The following is a 27057-nucleotide window of genomic DNA, read 5'->3' on the forward strand; positions in this document are numbered from 1 at the left end:
GAATAGGCTGGGGCTATTTTCCCTTGAGCGTCAGAAGCTGAGGGGTGACTTTAGAGAGGTTTACAAGATCATGAGGGGCGTGGATAAGGTAAATAGATTAGGTCTTTTGCCCGGAGTGAGGGAGTCCAAAACTAGAGGTTACAGGTTTAAGGTGAGAGGGGAAAGATTTAAAAGGGACCTAAGGGGCAATTTCGTCACACACAGGATGGTGCGTGTATGGAATGAGCTGCCAGAGGAAGTGGTGGAGGCTGGTACAATCACAATTTTTACAACTCATCTGGATGGGTATTTGAGTAGAAAGGTTTAGAGGGGTTCAAATGGGGCTAGATTAGTTTAGAATATCTGGTCATCGTGGGCAAGTTGGACCAAAGGGTCTTTTTCTGTGCTGTGCATCTCAATGACTCTTAGTGTCATAATTTTTCCTAAGACAGGAGGGATGTTAGTTATGCTTCATTTCTCTGATGGGCAGACACTTTAGCTGTCACACCTTAGTGTGAGTGTTTTAATGCAAGGTCAGGGAGGTCAGATACCTCCTGTAAAGCAATAGGGCAAAAGTTCACTTGATCTTGATTTTTTGTATAAATTTAATACATTACTGTATGTCCCTAATAATTGGCATGGACATGGATATGGATGATTGCTGAACATTTGATCTTTCTTTGTAGAGGCTTCTATTGCACTGTCTAAATGCAATTTCAATATTGATAGGACAGTGCATTTGACAGTGACTTGTAAAGCAAACAAGTTACTTTAAATTGAAATCCAGCGTGCATTTAACTGTGTTTGCAGTGACTTTTTTCTCAATGATGAATACTGCGTACTATTGATCAAAAGTATGTGTAGGCTTTCTGTTAAATGATTTTGAAGAAATTCTTGCACTTAGTACATCCTATTTAGTAGAAATCCATGAGGCATGCAAATTTGACGTTTTCTTTTTAATCTTGGGATGAATATCAATGTCAAGGCCAGTATTTTTTGATCACCCCTAATAGTACTTGGGAAGATAGTGATAGCTGTAAACTGGATATATTATTTTAGCAAAGGCATGATCATTTTGCTCTGAATTCACCTTTTCCTCCCTAAGATAATTATCAATCTGTGTAGCTAGTTTAATGTTGGAATCTGAAGCAATATTGTCGATGGGAAGATGGGACTGACTTATTTGGTGTTGCTGTTAATTTCTAATCTCCACACAATCCTAAATCTGGAACAGCATTCATGATTCACAAATCACTGTCAAAGTATGCCATTTACATGATTTTGGAAAATTTGAGCTGACAGTAAAAATAGTGATAGTTAACCCATATCTATTCAGCCTTTGCTTAATATTAAATACAAATTGAAATGTCTTGCAGGAGTTCCAAGTCATTATACAAATATGACACTTGATTTTCAAACTGACGTGCTATTAAGTGGAGTAAAATGGTGAAAGTGGTCAGTGAAGTAAATAAAAATGCATGTTCCAGCACTGGTGACTGAACATGCATTCATAAAATGCAAGTGCAGTTGTTTATTTTTTAGCTTTTATGATTGAAATAGAAGATACTATTCTGTAATGTATCCTAGAGTTTACAGCTAAATTAATAAATAATATTTTCGGAGACTGTTTTACCTGGTTAGTTAAGAAAGTAATGTAAGCTAAGCAATCCATGCTTATTTTGAAGTGAGGACCAGAGGGATATTGTTCTTTTAGTGATCTGGAGAGGTTGGCTCAGGACAATCAAAGAATTGAGCGCATCAATGGCAATGCAAAAATTGTGATTTTGATGTAAGTTGAAATTTAGTGCAGAGGAGGAAGAGTTACATTTTTCTTTTTGTCCTTCAGTATTTTGTGGCTCATAAATTTGAGGCAGGATTTTAAAATAATATCCAGCGAAATGTTTCATGTAAGTTCGTGTGCAGAGGAAGAAAAATACTTCTGCAGTTTTAAAAAAAATCTTGAAGAATCGAGATTAAGTTTTGGCCAACTTAAAGTATGTGGGGAAAATGTGGGTAATAAGACTACACAAAATGAATATGTCTACAGAAGATGCCTCTGTGTAGAATCTTTCTGGTTCTGACTCGTTGAACAGTAATACTTGTTGGAGATGTTCTGACACTTGGAGAAAAGGGTGAGATTGAAGGAGTAGCAGTATCTTGCCAGGTTGCTTTAGACTTCTGTTATACCTCAGAGGGAGGTATGGGTTAAAATAGAGGCTGGTGTGTTTGATAGCAGATAGATAGTATGATTGGAACCTAGATAAAACAGAGGACAAGCTTTATTGAGGATGATTCTCTTGATAAAAAGTACTTGGTATCAGAGGATAAAAATAAGGACCATTGGGAAGAGGGCCAGAATGTAGACCTTGGAGCAAAAGACAGCTCAAAGTGGGGAAGAGGGGAAGCATAATGTGCTAACTGTTGGGGATTCAACAATTGAGAGTTTGGAAATGCTGTCATCTGTTGAGGTCAGGGACATATCAGACTGGCTTGAAAGGATACTGAAGAGAGAGGGATGGAGAGGGTCCAGTTTTTTGTGGCCCATGTTGGGGACAACAAAAAAAGGAAGCGTAGACAAAAGATCCTGTTTGCAAAGTGTGATGGACTGGAGCTATATTAAAGAACAGGATCTCCAGATTTATAATTTCTGGATAAATATCTAAACTATATGCAGGTTGTCATGGAGATAAGTAGATTAGAGGGGTAAATACACCTTGAATGACTGGTATGGTAAAAGAGGGGCACCATTTCATGGGCTCATGTATTGGTGCAGTAAGGAACTAAATCATTGGGAAAGTTTCCACTGCAGTGAGGCTAGGGTCAGATCCTAGCAAACAGGACACATAGTGTAGAGGCAGAATGCAAGGAGAGAGAATAGAGTAGCAGTCAAAATTTGCACTGTATGTTTTGTGCAGAGGAAAAGCTTTTAAAAAAAAAAGTAAATTGATTAAAACAAGTGAATTTTAAAAAAGAGGTAAGAGCTGAAAGACCGGTTGTTGGATATATGGCCCTGATAAAGTTTTACATACAAAGCTGTGCTGTAAGGAATAAGTTGAATTGTGGGTGAAAATTCAACTTGTTGGATGTGACATTGTGGCTGTAACTGTAAGATTAGCACAACCAGGGACTAAATATGAAGCCTACAGGAAAGAAGAGCAAAATGATAGTTTAGGAATTAAAACCTGTATGGTCACCGATGATTTCATCAAGTGATTTCAATGACATGCACTGGAGACTTCAATATTAATAAATCGAAAATGATTTAAGACTATCTTATGAGTTGTCTATAGGTCCCCCATGATAGTTGCTGTGAAGTGAGACATAAGTTCTCAGAATATCAAGTGTTTAGTGTGAGCAGAGTGGTTTTAGTGGAAAACATTCATCTTTATATATGTCAGAACAAATATATTAACATAGGTCAGAAAAATTGAGTTTCTTCACTGTCCAGTATAGTTTCCTGCAAACGTTTACATGAACAAACAAGACAGGATGCCATATTAGATTTAGGAATATTTGGATAAAATCTCAATAATAAACGAACAATTGTCTAATTATGATCCTAAAAACATGATTAAATCCTTGGTAGTGTTTGGAAGGGAGAAATGTGAAACAGTGATTAAAAATTAGAATTCGGCGTGGCTGACTTTGATGTAATGAATTTTGCAATCCACTTGGTAAGTGTGCAGATACTTGAACCCACTATTCCTGAGGTCATCACAAAAGTTGAAGATGTAATCAAACTTCTCAAAAGTACCCAGTTTTAAAAATAAATTTATTTCCCCCCTCCCCCTCTTTATTTGCCTGATAAACTCAGGTTAGTAAAATACACCAACCAGGTTTCTGTATTAATAAGAAACAAATTTTTTTTACAAATAAATCAGTTCAAATGACAGGCAAACATAAATATAACTTATCAACTTCTAACTCTTCAACCAAAACTCTACTACTTCAGAAACCCCTACATGCACGCATGCAGTTAGACTCAGACAAACAAAAACTGAGATGTTATGGGTGGAGAAAAGATGATAAGAGAAAGCATTTCAATAGCACATGTCTACAGGATTCAGTGGGATGTCCTTTACCAACTTCTGAGTCCTCTGATCTGTGATCTTTCATGTTACTTTGCTTTACTACAGGCAAATGATAATTGGCACACAAATTGTTCAGTCCTGCACTGTTTAGAGGCAGCAATTTATAGACAAATGGTGAGTGAGAATAGCTAGTTATGTTCTAATTCTTTGTTATTTCTCTGTAAGGAGAGAGAGGATTATTTTTAGGGCCTGGAGGGTTTCTGCAGTTGTATTGTTTATATACAGGCTGTCCATTTGTTCTGGAGCCAGTATTTGTCACGTTGAGCTTGTCTGACCCACATAACAGGTCCTGGTTTGTTTTTTGAATGAACAGCCTGCTTCTGAGCAACTGTCCTTAATCTACACCCATAGTGTTGATGAGTCTAGCATTTCTCCCCCATTGTTTGAAAAAGACAACAGTGTAAATGCGACTCAAGAGGAGTTCTAGTGACTTGTTTTAAAACTGCACCATCTTTTGCCAAAGTATCCTTGGTTTAAAACCGTATATTTCTTCCATTGTTGTCCATAATCCAAAACAAAAGGTATCCTTCCATGAGCCAGATGTTGTCCACAGTAAACTTAATACTTCTGTTAATGTGCAAAGCAACAGAAGAGGGAATATCCAGTCCATCGTTGCACCCATTAGATGGAGAAATGGTCTTGTGATGTTTTGATGCTAACAGTCTTTGATACAGATTGAAAATATTATAATCAGCTGAAAGTCCCTGTATCAGGCCGACTGCTGCAACTTGTTGACAGATAGCGGTTTTCGAACTATTAGTACAAAATCTAATAGTTTTAAATTTTACTGGTCAATTGTTGTTAATTTACATTTTGTTGCTGCTGATATTAGTGATGAACAAAAACAGAATTATGGTATCTCTTACCACCAGGTGATGCTGCATAATTCATGAAATGGCATTATTAGTACAATAGGTTATACTTTGTGATACAGTACATATTTGTACAGGCACATAGTGTGGGGTGATGCAGAATATCTCATGACATTCATAAAAATATCTGGAATGCTTCGATTCTAAAAGAGATTTGTTTCTAAATTGGTATTATGAATAAGTAGTAAGAGGTTATGTTATTCCGAGCTAAATGATGTCAGCTGTATGGCCTAATGAGTGTAAATTATTAACTTCTAGAGTGTAATTTTCTCATTTGTTGCATTAATGGATATTGTACACAAAATGTAAATGGAAGATTCAAAATTTATTTAATCAGTCTCCAAGACAGATATCAAACACGAGGGGTACTGATGAATTTATTATATTAAAATATTACCTTTTTACTGCATAACCATACAGTCCACAATTAATGTTTACAATGAAAACACAATAAAATGCATTATACCTTTTTAATGCATAAGTGAGATCATTGACAATATTTCACCAGGAAGCAGCATGATACTTATCTGTTTAATGCTTTTGACGAAACTGCATGAGACTATAAATACAGTAAGATTTGCATTAAATTGACATTTAATTAAATGGAGTTACCGTAGCAATTAAACATGAGAATTTTCCATGTGATAGTTACGTACTCCATTTGGATAGATATAGATGGATGGATGAATGAATAAAAGAATGAAAAGAATATTTTTGCAGCATGCATGCTTGGATGGACCTTTGGGTAAATGGTCAAAAATGGGGCGGCACAGTGGTTACCCCTGCTGCCTCACTGCATCATGGGCCTGGGTTTGATTCTAAACTCGGGCGACTGTGGAGTTCAAACATTCTCTCTGTGTCTGTATGGCTTTCGTATGGGTGCTCTGGTTTCCTCCTGCACTCCAAAGGTGTGCATGTTAGGTGGATTGACCATGCCAAATTGCCCATAGTGCCCAGGAATATACAGGCTAGGAGGATTAACCATGAGAAATGCAGGGTTACAGGAATAGTGTAGTGGGGTGAGTCGGGGTGGGTTGCTCTTTGGAGGGATGGTGTGGACTCAATGGGCTGAATGGCCTGCATCCACATGACAGGGATTATACTACAAATGTAAGAAGTTTAGGTCACAGGCTACATTGATAAAGTGGTTAAAAAACCCCATTGAATATCTACCTTTGTTTTATACATAAATAATCAAATTAAACATCAATCTGTGATTAGGCTTCAGATGGAATATTTTGTACAATGCTAGACACCAAGCTTCTCAGAAGAATATTACAGCCTAGACACAATAGGAAGGAGATTTATTTGTATGATAATAGAAATTTCAGTTATGTAATGAGATTGGAGAAGCTGAGAATGTTTTCCTTAGAGCAGTGAAGATCGAGGGGAGACTTAGAGGTTTTCAAATTATAAGGGATTTTGATAGTTTCTGTCCCTCCTTACACTATTTCTTTTCCTCTGACAAGCAGCTTGGTAACAAGAGTTCTGGAAGTAAAATTTGCAAAAGAAGTGAAAGAAGATTATTTTCATTCAACATCGGGAATGTAGTATCTACAAATGTCATGAAATCAGATTTGATTTGAATTTTTTAAAAGGCAAATTTTTATGTGGAAGGTGAGGACTAATTTGCATGGTTAAAAGTTAAAGAATGGTTAAATCAGGCGACTTTTTCAAAGACCTGACACAGGTATGACAGATTGAGGTGGTGGAGAGAGGAGCAATAATTGTTATCTCAGTATTACTATTTTAGCCGTAATAAAGTGCAGAATAACCAGTGAATAAAAAATGTTATTGGTTAGGCATCTGAAGTACCCCTACTCAATAAAATTTTCAGTGATCGTTACAATGATTATAAGTAAAGCCGCATCTTTTAGAAGCTCTTTTGTGCATTTGAAATTTCCTTACTCCCTAAATCTATGAGCTTAACTAATACAAATAGCAATGTCCTATGAATACACCTTGGTTAGCCATTGTTACTTAAAAATATAGTGAAAATTTCAAAACCTAACCTCATCTGTAACCAGGAGAGGATATGCAGAAGACAGAAAAATGAATGATTTATCTGCTCATGGAAAGTCAAAACATAGGCTATTGGATGTGTAACAGTCTGTATCAGTAGGAGAAAGCGAGGACTGCAGATGCTGGAGATCAGAGCTGAAAAAGGAGCCTTGGATGCTGCCTGACCTGCTGCGCTTTTCCAGCAACACATTTTTCAGTCTGTATCAGTAGTTTATTTCTTCTCGCTCCATTGATCTAGTGTGTTTTTACTCTGACAAACTGGATTTGTTTATTGGCTGTATAAAAATTACATTTAACTGAAGTGCATACATTTGTAATAGCTTTTTCAATTTAGTTCCACTTAATTTATTCTCGAAACATATTATGGAATCACGTGATTTTTAAAAGATTCATGAATCGCTAGAGGCATTGCAAATTATCCTTTAATATGTTGTGTCCTGTCTTTTCAAGAAATGCATTCTCATCAGAATAAAGACATGGGTTCATTTGTTGGTTGTCTTCTGTATGAATTACAGATTATTTCATTGCAACAAGCCTTGAATGCAAGCTCTCAAGTAGAGAGTTGTTGGATATATGAAACAAAGACTGATTAAGAGGATTAGTGCATTTGACAGGTAGAATGGGAGTGTGATTTACAATTACATTGTTACTCAAGTGAAGTTAGTGCAAAATTGATTTAAAATTATAATTATTTAACTCGACAGCTTTGTTTGTATAGTCTCTTTGTGCAAAAGTTAACTGTCTTGACATCTTATCACATTTCTTTTAGAATTTAACAATGCATGGTTTCCGTGTTTGATTTTATCCTTTGACAATTTGCCAGTTATATTCCAATCTGTTTCCACTTCAAAGCCACTGGAGTTAAGAAATTGGCCTGTTTTAAAATCTCTGCCATTTTAGTAAAGTTAACTCTTATAAAATCTAGAATTGAATGTAGTTATCCAAAACCTTTGACACTTTCAGATAACTGAAATTGTATAAAATTTGAGTCACTTTTGCCCAAGTCTTGTTCCAACTACTGGTTTTATAGCAAGTTAGGCTCACTATTAAGCACAAGATCAAGTGATTACCTAGGTTTGAATTGTTCATAAAAACAAACAGATAATGAGTGGAATTGTAAACAATTTCCTCTTCAAGTTTGCTCTGCATGCATTAAGATCATTGCTAATCTGTTTGTTATAGAACCATAGAATCCCTACAGTGTGGAAGCAGGCCATTCAGTCCATCAATTCCATGCTGAGTATCTGAAGAGCATCCCACCCAGACCCATCCTCTACCCTATTCCTGCATTTCCTGCGGCTAATCCATTTAGCCTGCACATCCCTGGACATATGGACAATTTAACATGACCAGTCCACCCAACCTGCACATATTTGGGCTGAGGGAGAAAACCAGAGCACCCGGGGGAAATTCATGCAGACATGTGGAGAATGTGCAAACTCTATACAGTTGCCTAAGAGTGGAATTGAGCCTGGGTCCCTGGCGATATGAGGTAACAGTGCTGTGAACTTCATCTTTTCACCTACCCCGTTAACTTAGATTCTTGTTAGGCAATGGAATCTAATCTACCTTGACTTTAAAAATATTTGACTTTGTCTTTTGAGGCAGAGAGTTCCAAAAAGGGTGAATTCAAAATTTAAATTAAGCCTCCTGGTTCTGGACTCAACAAGAGTAAATATCCATTCCATTTCCACTTGGTGAAGACTGTTCAGGGACTTATACACTTCAATCAAGTCAACTCTCACACTTATAAACTGTAGTGGAAATGTTCCTGTCTGCTCAACTCTTGTTTATGAGGCAATCCATTCATTCTAGATGTCAATCTAGTAAACCTTCGTTGAACTGCCAACAATGCAAATACATCCTTTCTTAATTAAAGCGACCACAATTACACATAACATTTGTGATAGGGTCTCCCCAAAGTCCTGTGTATCTGAAGCATACCATTTTTATTTTATTTTTGCCTCCTTTTATGAGAAAGTACAGCATTCCATTAGTCTTAATTACGTGCTGGGTACTTGTCTGAGTTTTTATGACTCATGCACAAGAACACCAAGATCTCTCTGCACCTCAGAATTCTGCAGTTGTTCTCCATTTAACTCATTCTTCCTGCCAAAGTGAACACTTCACATCTTTCAACATTTATTTTTGAACTGCCAGATCGTTACCCACATACTGAATATGTCTATCTACTAGCAAAATTCTTATGTCTGTCTTGCAATATACTTTCATACCTAATATTGTGTCATATACTATCGATTTAAATCTTGTACTCCAACTTTGCACAGTAACCTTTTATGTGGCAACTTTTCTGAGCTGTCTTTTGGAAATCCAATTACAGTCCCTCTCCAAGCTCCCCTTTAGCCACAGCGCATGTTACTCTTTCAAAAAGAAAACTCTGGTAAATTGGTTATGCACAATTTCCCTTCACAGAACCAAACTGACTCTTGCCCATTAGGTAGTGATATCTAAGTGCAGGCTATAAACTACTTCATGATCAATTTAAATACCTTTCCCACAACTAGTTGTCAAATTAAACCATTTCCTGTTTCGGCCTCCCTCCCTTCTTGAATAGTGTTTTATTTGCTATTTTCCAGTCTGTTTGAACCTTTCCAGAATATTGAAAATTTTGGAAAATTAACACCAATGCATTTATTAACTCATTAACCTCCTCGTTTTGAGACATCAGTTTGAAATACAAGAGCCTAGATTGGAATGAGCCAGCAAAAGTCAAATGAAGTTAATATCTTAAGATTCTTCCTACTTAATGTTTCTAATACCAGTACAGTATTTTGACAAAATTCAGCAATCCATTTTATATTTTTACATATCTTTACATCAGTAAGAATGTATTTTGTGCATAGTAGCTACATTTCCGTTACTTTTAGCAAGATAGCAGCAAAAGGATGTTATAAAACAGAAAATGCAGGAGAAACCCAAGAAGTTCTGACAGAATCTATGGAGAAAAAGAGAATTAGTGTTTCCAGTCCAATATGACTTCTTCTGAACCATAAAACGGTTTAAAAATGGCGGTTTTAATGTTGTTGAGAAATGGTGGCAGAAGGAGCAAGTGGAATAGATGGTAAGGAGACCCAGAACAAAAGACAAAGGAATTGCTGTGGTGGTAAAGGAGCAATTGACAAGTAAAATAGGAGGATATGATGGATGGTGAAAAGGAGAAAATGGATCAACTTTACTGAGAGCAAAACAAAGATACCCCTTTGAGGGTGGGGGTTTTAGTCCAAGTGGAGAGCAGAGGTTGGTGAATGAAGCTCATGCAATGAATGAAGTTTTTGAATTGAGTGAATGACATTGAATGGAATTGTTGAATTCACTTTTGAGTCCAAGAGTCTATAACATGCCTAAGAGGAAAGTAAGATATTGTTCCTCCAGCTTGCATTGAGCTTCATTGGAGCATTGAAGCAGATGATGTTACAATGGGATCAGGATGATTTATTGAACTGGCAAAAAAACTGGAAAATTGGGGCCATTCATATGGACAGGAAAAAGCAGAAGGCTTCCAAAGCAGACACCTACTATGTATCTGAAATTGCCAATGTAAAGGAGACCAAATTGTGAGCAAGAATATCTACCACAGCATAAAACCTTTTTAATACTTAAATCTGATTTAATAGTGAATGTAGTTAAAATGATACAGCCATGTCATTTTTCCCCTCAACGTATTGTGTGCTAAACACCATAAATGCAGAGCTTTGAATGTGATTGGTTCAAGATTGAACAAACTTGACCTGTTTAGCTTGCAAGTGTTTGAGAACTGCTGTTGCAGAGGTGCATAAAATATTTAATCTCATGATAAAGTAAATCTAGCAAGTTAAATTGTGAGTGTAGTACAAACAGTAAAGGGCAAATCTAGGAGTGATTTCAGCATGTCCTTCATACAATGTGATTAATTCATAGAATGAAACTTAAGATAAGGGTAGGCCTGTGCAAATCTGGATTCATTTAACAACAAATTGGCTGGAACATGGAGTAGATAGAATATTTCTGGATGGGTGAGTCAAGGTGAACTGAATACTCCATACATAAATAAGTGATGCTACATTTAACTTTTTGGAACAATATGCTATTATTAGATTGTACTACATTTTCCCAGGAAGACCGTTTTAAAACTAAAAGTAGTGTTGTAGTGATCGGAAGAGTGTCCTTCATTGGTGGAACAAATAGAGATTGGGACAACCAATAACCGAGGTTGGAAATGCAGTTTGGAACATGTAACTGAAGAAGGTTGCTGAAAGAATGTTTACCAAATCAGGAGCTCCATAATTGAGTATGCAAGGCAGGTATATGTGGCATGAAGTGGGACATATATTAGCATTCTGGAAGGATTTTAAAGGTGGAATTGCTTCTTATGGATGGTAATTTTGTTGCCACGTTGGAGAAACAAATTAATTGTTAAGGTGGTGGATGGTGTTCAGTCAAGGGGGTTGCCTAGTCAAAATGGTTTTGAGATACTAGCTTTTTATTGGAACTACAATCATCAAGGTAAGTGAAGAATATTTCATCACATTATTGACTTGTAGACAACATACACATATAGCATATGGATAGTGGATAGGCTTTGGAGAAGCAGTACATGAATTACATGTTGTAGAATCTCCAAACTGGTCTGCTGTTGAACTGACAGCATTTTTATAGCTGATCTAGTTCAGTTTCTGTTCAGTGATAATCCTCGGGATATTAATAGCAGTGGATTCAGCTATGATAATGCAGTTGAACAGCAAAGGACATGATTGTGCCGGTGTTGTCTGCACCTGTTTGAATGGTACTTGCCACTACTCATCCCAAACCTGAACAGCATTCAGACGTGGTTTCAGGTGGCATGGGTGTCTTCAGTGTCTGAGGATTTATGAATGGAACTGAGTGCAGTACATTCATCAATAAATATTCCCCTCTCTGACTTAAAAGTGGAGGAAAGATCATTGGTAAGATGTTTGAAGGTGGTGGGCTTAGGGCATTGAACTGAGGGGAGATGGGTAGCATGGCTTCAGTGGCACTGATCTGATAATCCAGTGGTCCAGGCTAATGCTGTGGGACCATGTCTTCAAATTGCAACGTTGCAGCTGGTGGAATTTAAATTCAGTTAATAAAGTCTTGCATTGAAACCTGGTCTGCAAAGGACATAATTGTACTATTGGTGCTACCTGCTCACTTGTTTGTTGCTTTTCACCATTGCTTGAGTGGGACCGTTAGCATCTTCGTGTTTTTTCCCTCTGGTTTTCTTCAAGTGTCCTTCAGTCAAAGTCTAAATCTTATTCACACATCAAATATTTTTCTTCTGCTTCGGTTTTTACTAACATTTTATCTTCCAATTATTGCTCAGGACATTGCTGTCAGGTCTTTGTTTTCAATTTCTGTACTTGACAATCTTTCTCTCTCTGCCTGTATTTAGCATTCCCTTTTTCTTCCTGGACTTCTGTTCTTTATTTAATTAACGCATCCGTCCAGCTTGTCCAACATGCTGATTGTGATATCCTCGTATAATAGTTTGAATGTTGTTATCCTTCTCTAGACATTTTTGTCAGAGATGACCTCTCCCATCTAGGGCTTATGACATTCAAACTAGTGACAATACAAGACTGATCTGGCTTACATGTAAGTTCAGACATATTGTTGACCCTTAATTGCTCTCGGAAATGGGATAGCAAGCCACAGAGGTATATCAAACTGCCTAAAAATTCTCAAAAGGAATGAGCCTGGAAGGACCATCTGACACTGACCTAACTACTGGAAACAACATGGCGAAATCAGCCCTGTTGACCCTTCAAAGTCCTCCTTTAATGGCTATAGCTGACTAAAGCCAAAATTCTGAATTGTTTCAGACTAGTCAAGAATAACCTCAACCTCCAGGTTTGTAGATTTTGTAAACATTTCAAAGGTCACCCCTCAGCCTCATTCTTTCCAGTGAAAACAATCCAAGTTTTATCCAACTGCTCTTCATAACTAAAGCCCTCCAGACCAGGCAACATCCTGGTTGACATTCTCTGCACTCCCTCCAAAACACCCATGTCCTTCTGATAGTCTGGTAACCAGAATTACACGCAATATTCCAAATGTGGCCTTACTAAAGTTTTGTACATCTATAACTCAACTGTCAACTTTTATGTTCAGTGTCCCAGCTGATGAAGGCAAGCATGCTGTATTCCTTCTTGACCACTGTATCTACCTGTGTTGCCATTTTCAGGGATCTTTGGACCTGTATGCCACAGATCCCTCTGTACGTCAGTGCACCTAAGGGTAGGTCTTAGCTGAATTTTTGAAAATTATTACTTGATTTTCAGTTGCAGTTTCTTCTTATAACAAAGCTTCACTTTTCAAATGATTTTTCAAACCCTAATCCAGCTTTACCAAACTCGATGCCATTCATATTGCAATGTCTGTGCAGAGCTAAAAGATTTATGCTGTTTATCATTCTTTGATTTTTCTAATACACGGTATGACTCAGCCATTTTTTAGAATTTTTTTACTGAGGTTTTGAGAATCTAAATAATTCTTCATTTTGATCCAAATGTATCTTTCAAATGTTTGCTTTTTCCAAAACAATGTATTAGCACCGAGTAATTAAGATTTGTGGAATGAATTAGAATAGAATTGGAAAGAAATGAGCATTGAAATTGGAGTTAGTCAGTTGAGACCTCATTAACCTGTCCTTTTAAAGTCTGTTTATTTACTTCAGTAACAGGTCTACTTTGATGGATCTAGCCTTAATTTGTATTGCCAGTTAGTGAACTCATTGATTATTGTTGTGCACTATTTAGCACCTCGTATTGAACTGTCAACTTCATGCTTACAAAAATTATTTTTATAATGAGCAGACAATTTAGAAGGACAGAAGTCTTGCAGCGAAAAATTGTCAACTCCCAATGCTAATTTCGGATGCCGATATCAGAGATATTTCCGTACAGAAGAAGACCATTCAGGCTCTCTGTAAAAATGCCGAATCAGTTGTATCCACTTGCTCTATCTCTGCAAGCTTCTTTCACTTCACTGTCCATCCATTTTCCTGACACCAGCTACTGGCAGTGTTCTCAGTCATTAATGCTTGCTGCACAAAAAAAAGTTTGTTTTCACATCCACCTGTACTTGCCAAAATGTTAAATCTTTCCCTTTGTGCTTGTACCATTAGCGAAGAGGAACAAATTCTCTTTGTCTTTTCTAAACCAGTCATGATGTAAAAAAGTCTCCCTCCAATCTCCTGTGCATACCAGCATTTATTTGAAGAAGGAAAAAGAAACATTCTGTTACGTGTTGGAGAGAATGTTATCTTTTTGGAGGTGCTTTCCTTTTGAGATGTTGTTAAATCAAGGTTCCAAATGCTATTCCTTTTTGTAGTTCAGGAATACATTAACAATTTCATGGCATTATTTACTAAGAATAGGCAGTGTTCTGCTGTATTCAACTTAATATTCATCTTCAGTAAAAACTACATAGGCATGGCTTAAAAGAAGTTTCAGCACAAAATACAATAGGAGTGGAAATAGTGAATTATTCAACAAAAACATTTAATAATGAAAATTCTCAGCATGACCATCAATGTTTGTATGGAGAAAGTTTTGTGTGCTGAAAGAAAATGATCGTAGAGTCCAAATCCAGAAGCCCCATCCCTGAACCCATGTTTGCCGTTTTTGCAGCGGTAATGGGTAGGTCTAGTTTCTAAAGTGGAAATCTGGATTTCTGGGTGTAGTTGCCCATAGAAATTGGTAGCTATCTGCACTCATGAGGTTTTAGTGAGATAACTGTCTGACATTGCAGATTTAGATCTGGCAGAGTCAGGTCCGAAACTTGAGAATTGTTTGGAAAATAAGCATTACTCTTTTGGTTAGATAAGTTATCCAGTGAGTATGGTTCCTGTGGCACATTTTGTAAGCTGTTGGATGCACCTGCAGATTGTTGGAAGTAGTAAGTAATGTGTGTACAAATGCAAAATCTCTTGTGATTTTCAGCAGTTTACCTGGGTGTGACATGCTGCATCTGCTTTAAACAAAGTGCACTGTGATGAATAAAATGCATTCATTGTATATTAACTAAAGTAATACTTTGATTTTGATGCACAATAACAATAGAAATTTGTCAGAAATCAATTTTACTCCAATGTTGGTCTTGCCATCAATGCCCATATACAATGAACAAATGGAAGGATTTGGCACAATTTTGTGATTTATTAGGCATCTGAAACCTATAAATAGATTCTTTTTGCATAACTAAATGAGCCTAGATAAAGCCCAGATAATTAAAAGAAGAATAAAACCTGTCTGGTCCTGGTGCTCTCGAGGGAAACCTACATGTATGTAAATTTGACACCAGACTCGCACTAATCTCATTAATCATTGAACATGCTTAGTTGTTCGAAAGCATTATGGGAATACACTTCCATCCGTGCAACAACTGAGTGGGATTATAAATGGATCGCACATAAATTATGCAGTATTTTGGACAAAATGGGAAAATATTTTGCAGACCAATGTACTGTACCATCAGTGCTCCTGAAATTAATGTTGCATCCTTTACTAGTGCTTAAAAAAGTTCTTCCTAAACTTAAAATCCAAATAGATATTGAAAACAAGGCAACTATTTTGATAGAGTGGAATATCAGGAAAACTAGTGCAACTTTACAGCGAACAAAAGGCGTACAGTTTCTATTGTTAGAGCTTCAGGTCAGTCTTCTGTGAATTATCAGGTGATTCTGAGTACCTATGAATACATGCTAGTAAATCTAATAGTTTGCAAAGCAATTTTTGCACACTAAATATACATGCATTGTTTCAGTAATTACCATTGAAGCAGTCTGACAATGCATTTTCACGCTTAAATACATAACTCACCTTTTTTATTCCAAAATATAATTTGAAAAAAACTTAGAAGTGCTGGTAAACAAGTGACAATAATGACAGTATTTATCATGCCAGTCTACATCGTGCATGTTGATATTTTAAATACAATCCTTAAAAGTTCATGAATTTTGATGAGAGTCATATCTGGAGCAGGCCTGGAGTTTTGCTCCTGGGTCAAAAGTACAAAGTTGGAACAACTCCTGATTCCACGGATCCGACCTGTGAAAATATAGCCCAGAGAGTTGGATGTACATTCTGTCTTAACGGGGTTCCCAGAACAAGAACAGGGACCACTGGGTATAGCGGTAGTGTGTAGAAGGCTGACTTGGGTGCTCTGACATTTTGTTGAAGCTGGTTTAAAAAAAATACATTAAAACTAGCCCTTACCCCTGAATGCTCACCCCTACAATGAACCATTCATGCTGACATGCAACGATACCCCACCTACCCCTACAACCATTCTTACCCTTTTGGTAATCAAGCTCCTTCTATTTGTGCCCATATTCCCAATGCTACCCTCTACATACTCACCGTAGACCACCCTTATCTATAGCTTTTTATAGTCTCTATGCCAATTTACTACCAACTCATACAACCTATACCCTCAGGAGAAAGTGAGGACTGCAGATGCTGGAGATAAGAGCTTAAAAATGTGTTGCTGGAAAAGTGCAGCAGGTCAGGCAGCATCAAAGGAGAAGGAGAATGGATGTTTCGGGCTTAAGCCCTTCTTCAGGAATGAGGAGGGTGTGCCAAGCAGGCTAAGATAAAAGGTAGGGAGGAGGAACTTGGGGGAGGGGCGTTTGGGAATGTGATAGGTAGAAGGAAGTTAAGGTGAGGGTGATAGGCCGGAGAGGGGATGGGGGCGGAGAGATCGGGAAAAAGATTGCAGGTCAAGAAGGCGGTGCTGAGTCTGAGGGTTGGGACTGAGAAAAGGTGGAGGTAGGGGAAATGAGGAAGCTGGAGAAATCTGCATTCATCCCTTGTGGTTGGAGGGTTCCTAGGCGGAAGATGAGTCGCTCTTCCTCCAGGCGTCGTGTTGCCATGGTCTGGCGATAGAAGAGGCCAAGGACCTGCATGTCCTTGGCGGAGTGGGAGTTAGTGTTCAGCCACGGGGCAGTTGGGTTGGTTGATGTGGGTGTCCCAGAGGTGTTCTCTGAAACGTTCCACAAGTAGACTGCCTCTCTCCCCAATGTATAGGAGGCCACATTGGGTGCAGCGGATGCAGTAAATGATGTGTGTGGAGGTGCACGTGAATTTCTGACGGATATTGAAGGATCCCTTCAGGCCTTGGAGGGAAGTGAGGGGGGAGGTGTGGGCGCAAGTTTTGCATTTTTTGCAGTTGCAGGGGAAAGGTGCCGGGAGTGGATGTTGGGTTGGTGGGGGGTGTGGATCTGACAAGGGAGTCGCGGAGGGAGTGGTCTTTCCGGAACACTGATAGGAGTGGGGAGGGAAATATATCCTTGGTGGTGGGGTCCGTTTGGAGGTGGCGGAAATGACGAAGGATGATCCGATGTTTCTGGAGGTTGGTGGGGTGGTAGGTGAGGACTAGTGGGGTTCTGTCCTGGTGGCGATTGGAGTGGTGGGGTTCAAGGGTGGAAGAGTGGGAAGTGGAGGAGATGCGGTGGAGAGCATCATCAACCAAGTCTGAGGGGAAATTACGGTCTTTGAAGAAAGAGGCCATCTGGGTTGTTCAGTATTGGAATTGTACCCTCACCCTGACCCTGTCCTTGCTAAATCATCAAGTATCCATTATAAGTGTACCATAGGTCTCATGAAAACAAAACAAAAAGTCAGATCGCTTGATCCGTGCAAGTGTCATATCTGACAGGTAGATCATGAGATTAATCAAACAATGAAGAACGGCCAGTGATCAATTCCCTAAGTTGATCAAATGAAGTCAGTTGTTCTCGACCGCTGTGCTTAGACAATTGGGTTGAAGATTCTGCTTCAATAGAATTAGTTCAAAGAAAACAGTGCTAAAATACATGACATTCCAGTATAAAATTTCATTTATTGCTGCTGTAGAGTAATGGTGCTGAAACGGAATCTTGAAGCAGATATTCGGAGAGTGAGAAGTGAATTGTTGTTGTGCAAAGAGTAGTAATTGTATTGTGTGATGAGGGTAATGAGGATTGAGAGCAGCAGACCTGGGAGCAAAGAAAAGGTGCATCTTCCCCTAATGTGAAACTAAGTGGTTTGAGACCAGTAATTGGGGTTGTGGGTGTTAGTTGGTACAGGGTGAGGAAGGATTTGGTTGGAATGACTATCTTGAATGATTCCATGAGGATGATCTTGCGTCTAGGAAGATTGGGAAGTCTGTGATGTTTTTGCAAGGATGGGATGAAACAGAAAAGTGACAGAATCTTTTATTAAATTCCTGGAGTTGCAGCTTCTTTAGACATTTTTGTAATGCTAGTTTCCCCATTTAAAGAAGCAACATGTGATCGTGGAAAGTTGAAGAAGAGAGAGTTTGTCAAGACGCCAGTCTTTCGATCCCTCTTTTGAATATGTTTTGTAGCTAATCAAAAGCAAGTTTAAAAAATAGGTACACTTGAACATAACAAAAAGAACATTATACCCAAGGTAAGAATATTTGCATATGTGTAACATCAGTTAACTAATTAGTTAGATGCTTAGTTGTTGGCATTCAAAGTATTTTGTTTTGTAGTTATTAAAGTCAGATGTATTTTAGTCTGCAGTCTTTTTGACCTAATGTGTGATGGCAATAGATGCCTTTCTAATGGTCCCTGGCATGGACTAAGAATGTATTCTGGTTTAACTCCGAGCCCTGTCAAACAAAGACAAGAATCATGTTTCAGTGATCTCTGGTAATAGCAGGCAACGTGCAAGAGGGCATTCGCCAACAGGAAAAAAAAAATTGCTTTCTGCAGTACTCATCTAGTCAGTAAAAATTAATGAAAATACAAATCATGCTGATTCAAATGCAGCTTGCAAATTCAAAATTTGTGTTTTTTGGCATTATTTTTCTTCTAAATGATTTCATGAAATAATTATGTAAGCATAATCTTCAAAAAACTTTTTATTTTATCTTTGGAATGTCATATTCTATTGAAAGTATTTTAAATTGGCCAGCAGAGGAAAAGCAGAATGGTGTGTTGTTTCTCTGGTGTTAGGATCAAGGATGTCTCCGAAAGGGTGCAGAATGTTCTCACGGGGGAGAGGGGCCAGCAGGGAGGTCATTGTACATATTGGAACCAACGACATTGGAAGGGAAAAGGTTGAGATTCTGAAGGATGATTAGAGGGTTAGGCAGAAATTTAAAAAGGAGGGCCTCAAGGGTAGTAATATCTGGATTACTCCCAGTGCTACGAGCTAGTGAGGGCAGGAATAGGAGGATAGAACAGATGAATGTATGGCTGAAGAGCTGGTGTATGGGATAAGGATTCACTTTTTTGGATCATTGGAATCTCTTTTGGGGTAGAAGTGACCTGTACAAGAAGGACGGATTGCACCTAAATTAGAAGGGGACTAATATACTTGCAGGGAAATTTGCTAGAACTGCTTGGGAGGATTTAAACTCGTAAGGTGGCGGGGTGGGACCCAGGGAGATAGTGAGGAAAGAGATCGATCTGAGATGAGTACAGCTGAGAATAGAACGGAGTCAAACAGTCAGGGCAGACCGGGACAAGGTAGGACTAATAAATTAAACTGCATTTATTTCAATGCAAGGGGCCTAACAAGGAAGGCAGATGAACTCGGGGCATGGTTAGGAACATGGGACTGGGATATCATAGCAATTACAGAAACATGGCTCAGGGATGGGCAGGACTTGCAGCTTAATGTTCCAGGATACAAATGCTACAGGAAGGATAGAAAGGGAGGCAAGAGAGGAGGGGGAGTGGCATTTTTGATGTGGGTTAGCATTACAGCTGTACTGAGGGAGGATATTCCCAGAAATGCATCCAGGGAAGTTATTTGGGTGGAACTGAGAAATAAGAAAAGGGTGATCACCTTATTGGGATTGTATTATAGACCCCCCAATAGTCAGAGGGAAATTGAGAAACAAACTTGTAAGAATAATAGGATAGTTATGGTAGGGGATTTTAACTATCCAAACACCGACTGGGACTGCCATAGTGTTAAAGGTTTAGATGGAGAGGAATTTCTTAAGTGCGTATAAGACAATTTTCTGATTCAGTATGTGGATGTACCTACTAGAGAAGGTGAAAAACCTGACCTACTGTTGGGAAATAAGGCAGGGCAGGTGACTGAGGTGTCAGTGGGGGAGCACTTTGGGGCCAGCGACCATAATTCTATTAGATTTAAAATAGTGATGGAAAAGGATAGACCAGATCTAAAAGTTGAAGTTCTAAATTGGAGAAAGGCCAATTTTGACGGTATTAGGCAAGACTTTTCGAAAGCTGATTGGAGGCAGATGTTCGCAGGTAAAGGGACGGTTGGAAAATGGGAAGCCTTCAGAAATGAGATAACAAGAATCCAGAGAAAGTATATTCCTGTCAGGGTGAAAGGGAAGGCTGGTAGGTACAGAGAATGCTGGATGACTAAAGAAATTGAGAGTTTGTTTAAGAACAAGAAGGAAGCATATGTCAAGTATAGACAGGATAGAGCGAGTGAATCCTTAGAAGAGTATAAAGAAAGTAGGAGTATACTTAAGAGGGAAATCAGGAGGGCAAAACGAGGGCATGAGATAGCTTTGGCAAATAGAATTATGGAGAATCCAAAGGGTTTTTACAAACATATTAAGGACAAAAGTGTAACAAGGGAGAGAGTAGGGCCCCTCAAAGATCAGTCAGGTGGCCTTTGTGTGGAGCCACAGAAAATGGGGGAGATACTAAATGAATATTTTGCATTAGTATTTACTGTGGAAAAGGATATGGAAGATATAGACTGTAGGGAAATAGATTGTGCAAGGTGTCACCATGTCCAGATTACAGAGGAGGAAGTGCTGGATGTCTTGAAATGGTTGAAGGTGGATAAATCCCCAGGACCTGATCAGGTGTATCCGAGAACTCTATGGGAAGGTAGACAAGTAATTGCTGGGCCTCTTGCTAAGTTATTTGTATCATTGATAGTCACAGGTGAGGTGCTGGAAGACTGGAGGTTGGCAAACATGGTACCACTGTTTAAGAAGGGCAGTAAAGACAAGTCAGGGAACTATAGACCGGTGAGCCTGACCTCGGTGGTGGGCAAGTTGTTGGAGGGAATCCTGAGGGACAGGATGTTCATGCATTTGGAAAGGCAAGGACTGATTACTGATTCGGGATAGTCATCATGGCTTTGTGCATGGGAAATCATGTCTCACGAACTTGATTGAGTTTTTTGAAGAAGTAACAAAGAAGATTGAGGGCAGAGCAGTAGATGTGATCTATATGGACTTCAGTAAGGTGTTTAAAAATGTGTTGCTGGAAAAGCACAGCAGGTCAGGCAGCATCAAAGGAGCAGGAGAATCGACGTTTTGGGCATAAGCCCTTCTTCAGGAGTTTAATTCAGATAAATGCGAGGTGCTGCATTTTGGGAAAGCAAACCTTGGCAGGACATGTCCCCATAAAGGTAAGGTCCTAGGGAGTGTTGCTGAACAAAGAGACCTTGGAGTTGCAGGTTCATAGCTCCTTGAAAGTGGAGTCGCAAGTAGATAGGATAGTGAAGAAAGCGTTTGGTATGCTTTCCTTTATTGGTCAGAGTATTGAGTACAGGAGTTGGGAGGTCATGTTGCGGCTGTACAGGACATTGGTTAGGCCACTGTTGGAATATTGCTTGCAAGTCTGGTCTCCTTCCTATTGGAAAGACGTTGTGAAACTTGAAAGGGTTCAGAAAAGATTTACAAGGATGTTGCCAGGGTTGGAGGATCTGAGCTACAGGGAGAGGCTGAACAGGCTGGGTCTGTTTTCACTGGAGCGTCGGAGGCTGAGGGGTGACCTTATAGAGGTTTACAAAATTGAGGGGCATGGATAGGATAAGTAGACAGAATCTTTCCCCTGGGGTCGGGGTGTCCAGAACGAGAGGGCATAGGTTTAGGGTGAGAGGGGAAAAATATAAAAGAGACCTAAGGGGCAACTTTTTCACGCAGAGGGTGGTACGTTTATTGAATGAGCTGCCAGAGGATGTGGTGGAGGCTGGTACAGTTGCAACATTTAAAAGGCAATTGGATGGGTATATGATTAGATTAGATTACTTACAGAGTGGAAACAGGCCCTTCGGCCCAACAAGTCCACACCGCCCCGCCGAAGCGCAACCCACCCATACCCCTACATTTACCCCTTACCTAACACTACGGGCAATTTAGATTGGCCAATTCACCTGACCTGCACATCTTTGGACTGTGGGAGGAAACCGGAGCACCCGGAGGAAACCCACGCAGACACTGGGAGAATGTGCAAACTCCACACAGACAGTCGCCTGAGGTGGGAATTGAACCCCGGTCTCTGGCGCTGTGAGGCAGCAGTGCTAACCACTGTGCCACCGTGCCGCCCTTCGGAGGGATATGGGCCGGGTGCTGGCAGGTGGGACTAGATTGGGTTGGGATATCTGGTCGGCATGGACGGGTTTTCCGAAAGGTCTGTTTCCGTGCTGTATATCTCTTTGACTCTGTGACTCTAAATTAACTTTGTAAACACTAATCTTGTGGGAAAGAGGCATTAATCTTTTGATGGGAATGTGCACTCAATTCCTGCAGATTGATGTACAGGAAACTGCACTACCCATTGCTTTTAAGTGGAAACCAGCACTCTCTTCATTGTGAGCCCACACAGATATAAGTGACATCGAGTGATCATGCAGATTTATTAAATCTGTTTTAGCAGATTTTCTGGCTGACTAGATACAGTTGTTATGGAAACAGATCACAGTCTTCCACTTTTACTGTCCATGAGTTGTCATGTTGGAAGTTGTATTTCAGACTCTGCAGTCTTTGAGTGAAATGATAAAAGTTAATTAGTTTTTTTGTCTCTAGAAGTTTATTATGCGGCACTTTTTTTAATTTTGTGGTACTGTTTGGGAAATGGGCTGGTTGGTGGAGGTGTTAGTATAGAAGAAAAGCTCAGTGATTTTATGTAAATTCTTTTGACAGCGTAAACGGTTGTAGCTAGGGGGCAGTGATACAATTAAGAGATGTTTCATATTTGATCCAAAGTTTTTCTGTGAGTAAAGAAAGCTAAATTACAAAGAAATATTTAGTTCTCTTGTGGGACTGGTCATCGCTTGCAGGCCAATATTTTATTGTCCATCTCTATTGCCCTGGAGAAAATGCTGGACATCTGCCTTTTGAATTCTGCTGTCTATGTAATTGGTTGCATATTGATTTTTTTTTCATTTTACATGTGTAATTCAGAAAGCTGCTGAATGATTGTTCATCATTGCTAACTATTTTTCATTTTAAAACTAAAATTTTTGGAGATGCTCCCACTTTAGATTTAGCGAGGCGCTCTGGGGCCAGATGGACCATGTGGAGACTCTTCGATCGCAAAGCGTGGGTCCTGTTGCAAATCGAGATCCTTCTTGCATTTTCCCAGATGTCCTTCCATATTTCAGAAGATATCTCAACATCCCACTCCCTCTCCCATATCTGAAAAACCGTCCGGTCTTGTCCGAGGAGCCCTCTCCAATTGATGATAAGCATTGCTAACAGATAATATACCCTCTTTTCTATGTCTGCCTATAAGGATCAGTTAGAAGTGTGGTCTCTTTGTATGAAATTTCTAATTTATAAGAACCAGAAGAGGTCCCTACTGGGCAATTCGTATTTCCGAGCCAACTGGTCAAAAGACATCAGCCCATGGTTTAAACCCAGAGTCTATCATCTCTGGCTGAAAGCCCAGCATACCAACAATGGGTATCAAAAATGAAGTTTTAGCAATATTGCCTTCACTCTGTTGCATTGCCCTCCATGCCTTGGCAGTGTTGATGACTGTTGGGCTATAGCAATATTCCTTCACTGTTCTCATTTTAAAATAGCAACGAGTTTAATTGATAGTTTTTGATATCTGGAAGGCCCACTCCTCCCAGTCTGTAAGGTAACTGCAATTTAGTCAATTTAATTAGCGGTCGCTTGTGATAAATATAAAGTGAGCATGGGCACCTGACTAATTGTCTTTGGTCCAGCTGTAGACAGTGGGTATACTGGAGCGCTGTGGTAGGCAAAATAGATAAGGCCTTGGGGATGGAGGTGGAGATGGACCTGGTATCTCCTCTTCTTGGCTTTAATTCTCTTTCATTAGATGCACACAAAAAAAGGCTTTTCAGTATCCTCACTTCTTGTGCCAGAAAGAACATTCTATGGATGTCAGAAAATCCCCTGGAGCTGGTGGGCTGGTGTAAGGTAGTGATGGAGCATATCCCCTTGGACTTTCTGACGAGGGTGGTGCACCATAAACTGAGGATTTCTGTAAGATGTGACGGCCCTTTTTGGACTATCTGGGTTCAGATTTGTCCGCCATATTAATAAGAGCCTTTATATAGCCATGGCAATTCTAAGAAATGGGTTTGGTATCTAGAAGGGAGGAACTGCAAACAAATGAATATGTGGACACGATGATAGAGGGCCATTGTTTTGTTTTGCTGAACTTTGTTACAGTAGTTGTGATTATTATTATTATTATTATTATTATTATTATTATTATTGTTGTTAAGATTTTCATTTTTTAGCTTAGTTATTAGTATTTATTTGTGTTAGTATAAAAAAATTTTTTAAAAACTTTAATTTTTTGATCCAGAAAGACAATGTTCTTATCTTTTATAAGTGAACAAAAAAATTCTGTATGTTGTAATTCGTCTCCTCACCGTAACTTTTTCTATTTATCAGTCAGGCAGCTAGAAAGTAATACTTTGTCAATTTGCAAATTTAATGGTTTATTTACGCTGAGAATGTACACAATAATGGCTTGCTCACATCTAGTGTTGATGTCATGCATATAAACAGTGAGTTCGTACTCCTAGGTCATGTGCTACAAAGCAGTGCCACTTGGATGATTAGCATTTCAAGTATAACAGCATAAGATTAATGTATCTTCTGCATAAATAATGCACAGTTGTTGTCTAAAATACAGGCTAGTATTAAATTTATATGTGGATTATACTTTCAGTATATTTACTAGTGTTAATGACAGCTGAATTCTACTTGAGTAGCCCCTACCAAACATCTTGCCTTGATGCACAATAGTTTAGTATTAGTTAGACTTTATAAAATGGTAAAAAGTGATTTTTACATTTAACAAATAATTGTTTTTAAGCTCCACAACAGTGTAATTTATTTTATTCACTTTCATACTTTATAGAAACAAATTTTGGATTGTTTTCATAAAAATTATTGAGAAGTTATGCACAAAATCTTAAATGCAACTAAAATGTTTGTCACAAATTTTTGAGTCATGTACTATGTATTGTTGAATGTGTCTTTTTCTTTTTTTCAGATGCTCGTGACAACGCCTGAAAAATGGGATGTTGTCACACGTAAAAGTGTTGGTGATGTAGCCTTGTCTCAGATTGTTAGGCTGTTAATTTTAGATGAGGTTCACCTGTTGCATGAAGATAGAGGACCGGTTCTTGAAAGCTTAGTGGCACGAACACTACGACAGGTAAATAAACCTGAGAAATTTAGACTTTGGTATTACTGTACAACATTTAGCGCACAATTGTACAATGTTTTCTGAAAAGTGACTGGTGCTTAAATATTGCAACTTTTTGAAAATTGAGGAAAAGGCAAAGTATTTTATCTTGCACATTCTAGCATGTCCTGTGCAGAATCTTTTTTATATTTGAAGTTGTATCCCTTACATGGTTTGCTCTAAAATGTGGATGTAAATGTGATGTGTATAAGGCGTAAATAATATATTCTATTGAATTTGGTATTTTAGAATGTATTGCTTTTTCCATGTTGTTTAGAATTATACTTGCTGGTAGTTATAAGTTTTATGCAGCCAATTTAATATTGCTTATGACATGTGTTCAAGACCCACAAAAACTGAACTTGTACCCAAATGGTTGTGAAGTTGCTGGAGTGGTCAGGTCTGACCCTGCAAGCCATTTGGATTCTGGCCTCATTTGAATGTAGGTGTGAACAGATTTGAAGAGACAACTGATATGGTAACGATGAAAACAGTTAACTTCAAGTCTGTATGCAGACTAAGTACAAAAGATGGATGTTACTGAGCAGATGCTGGGGAGCTGAACAAGGGAATTAGGTGATCATGTTACTGGGCGAGTTATCTCGAGGTCCATGCTCATGTTTTGGGGATACAAGTTTACAGCCGATCCAAGCAGCTGATGAAATTTTAATGGAATTAAGTGCTAGCCTATTGGCAACTATGTGACCACAGTTGATTGTCAGAAATATCCACCTTGTTTGCTGATGTCCTTTTTAAGGAGGGAAATCTACCGTCCTTACCTTTTTTGGACGATATGTGACTCCAGAGCCACAGCAATGTGTTTGACTTAAACTGTCTTCTGGGCAGTTAGATCAGGTAATAAGTGTTAATTCGGCCAACAATTCCCTACATTCATTAATAAATAAAAGGCCAATCTGTTTTCCTGATTCACACATTATCTTTCAGACAGGGGCATAGGAACATTGAACATGATTAGGCCATTGAGCCCATTAAAATGTCTTGCCATTCACTATGATCATGACTGATGAGTTTTGCAGTACCTGTTTGCGAATCAATAGTCCTGTAAACCACTGGGAATTAGAAATCTATTAATCTCTACCTTAAACATACGTAAGACTGGGTTTCCACAGGCCTCTGGGATAGAAAATTCCAAAGGTCCATGATCCTCTGAGTCAAAACATTCTAATCTCAGACCTAGGTGACACCCGTTTGTTTTTAAATTGTGCCCTGGGGGTTCTAGACTCTACAAGCATGACAAATATCTTAGCTACATCTACATAGAAACTTCAAACTACTTAATAAGATATACAATGAGATCACCTCTCATAAATAAAGGCTCAATTTGTGCAATCTCTCTCCATAGGACATTCTCAAATTCTTGGGAACAAGTCTAGTGAAGCCTCATTATGCTTCTGCCAAGAGCAATTATATATTTTGTGAAGTAAGGAAACTAAAACTGTGCACATTTCTCCTGATGTGGTCTAACCCCAAGCTAGACTTTACAAGTCCAGTGCTCAAATCTACTTACAATTGAGGCTAACATTCCATTATTGTTCCCAATGGCTTGCTGCACTTACACTTTAACCTTCAATGACTTATGAGTAAGGACACCTAGGTCCCTGTGTATATCTACACTTCCAAAACTCTTACTACTTAAGAAATA

At 38.7% G+C, this 27057-nt stretch overlaps 1 protein-coding gene across 3 annotated transcripts in view; it reads left to right on the forward strand.

Moving 5' to 3' along the window:
* ascc3 (activating signal cointegrator 1 complex subunit 3) overlaps window positions 1-27057 on the forward strand; it is a 550255-nt gene that overhangs the window by 106783 nt on the left and 416415 nt on the right. For all 3 annotated transcript variants that reach the window (XM_072553139.1, XM_072553156.1, XM_072553148.1), the window contains exon 11: window positions 25200-25364. In XM_072553139.1, the coding sequence (XP_072409240.1) occupies window positions 25200-25364 (165 nt within the window). The remainder of the gene's footprint in view (window positions 1-25199; window positions 25365-27057) is intronic.

This window comes from Chiloscyllium punctatum, chromosome 3, assembly GCF_047496795.1.
Source record: "Chiloscyllium punctatum isolate Juve2018m chromosome 3, sChiPun1.3, whole genome shotgun sequence".
Taxonomy (NCBI): Eukaryota; Metazoa; Chordata; class Chondrichthyes; order Orectolobiformes; family Hemiscylliidae; genus Chiloscyllium; species Chiloscyllium punctatum.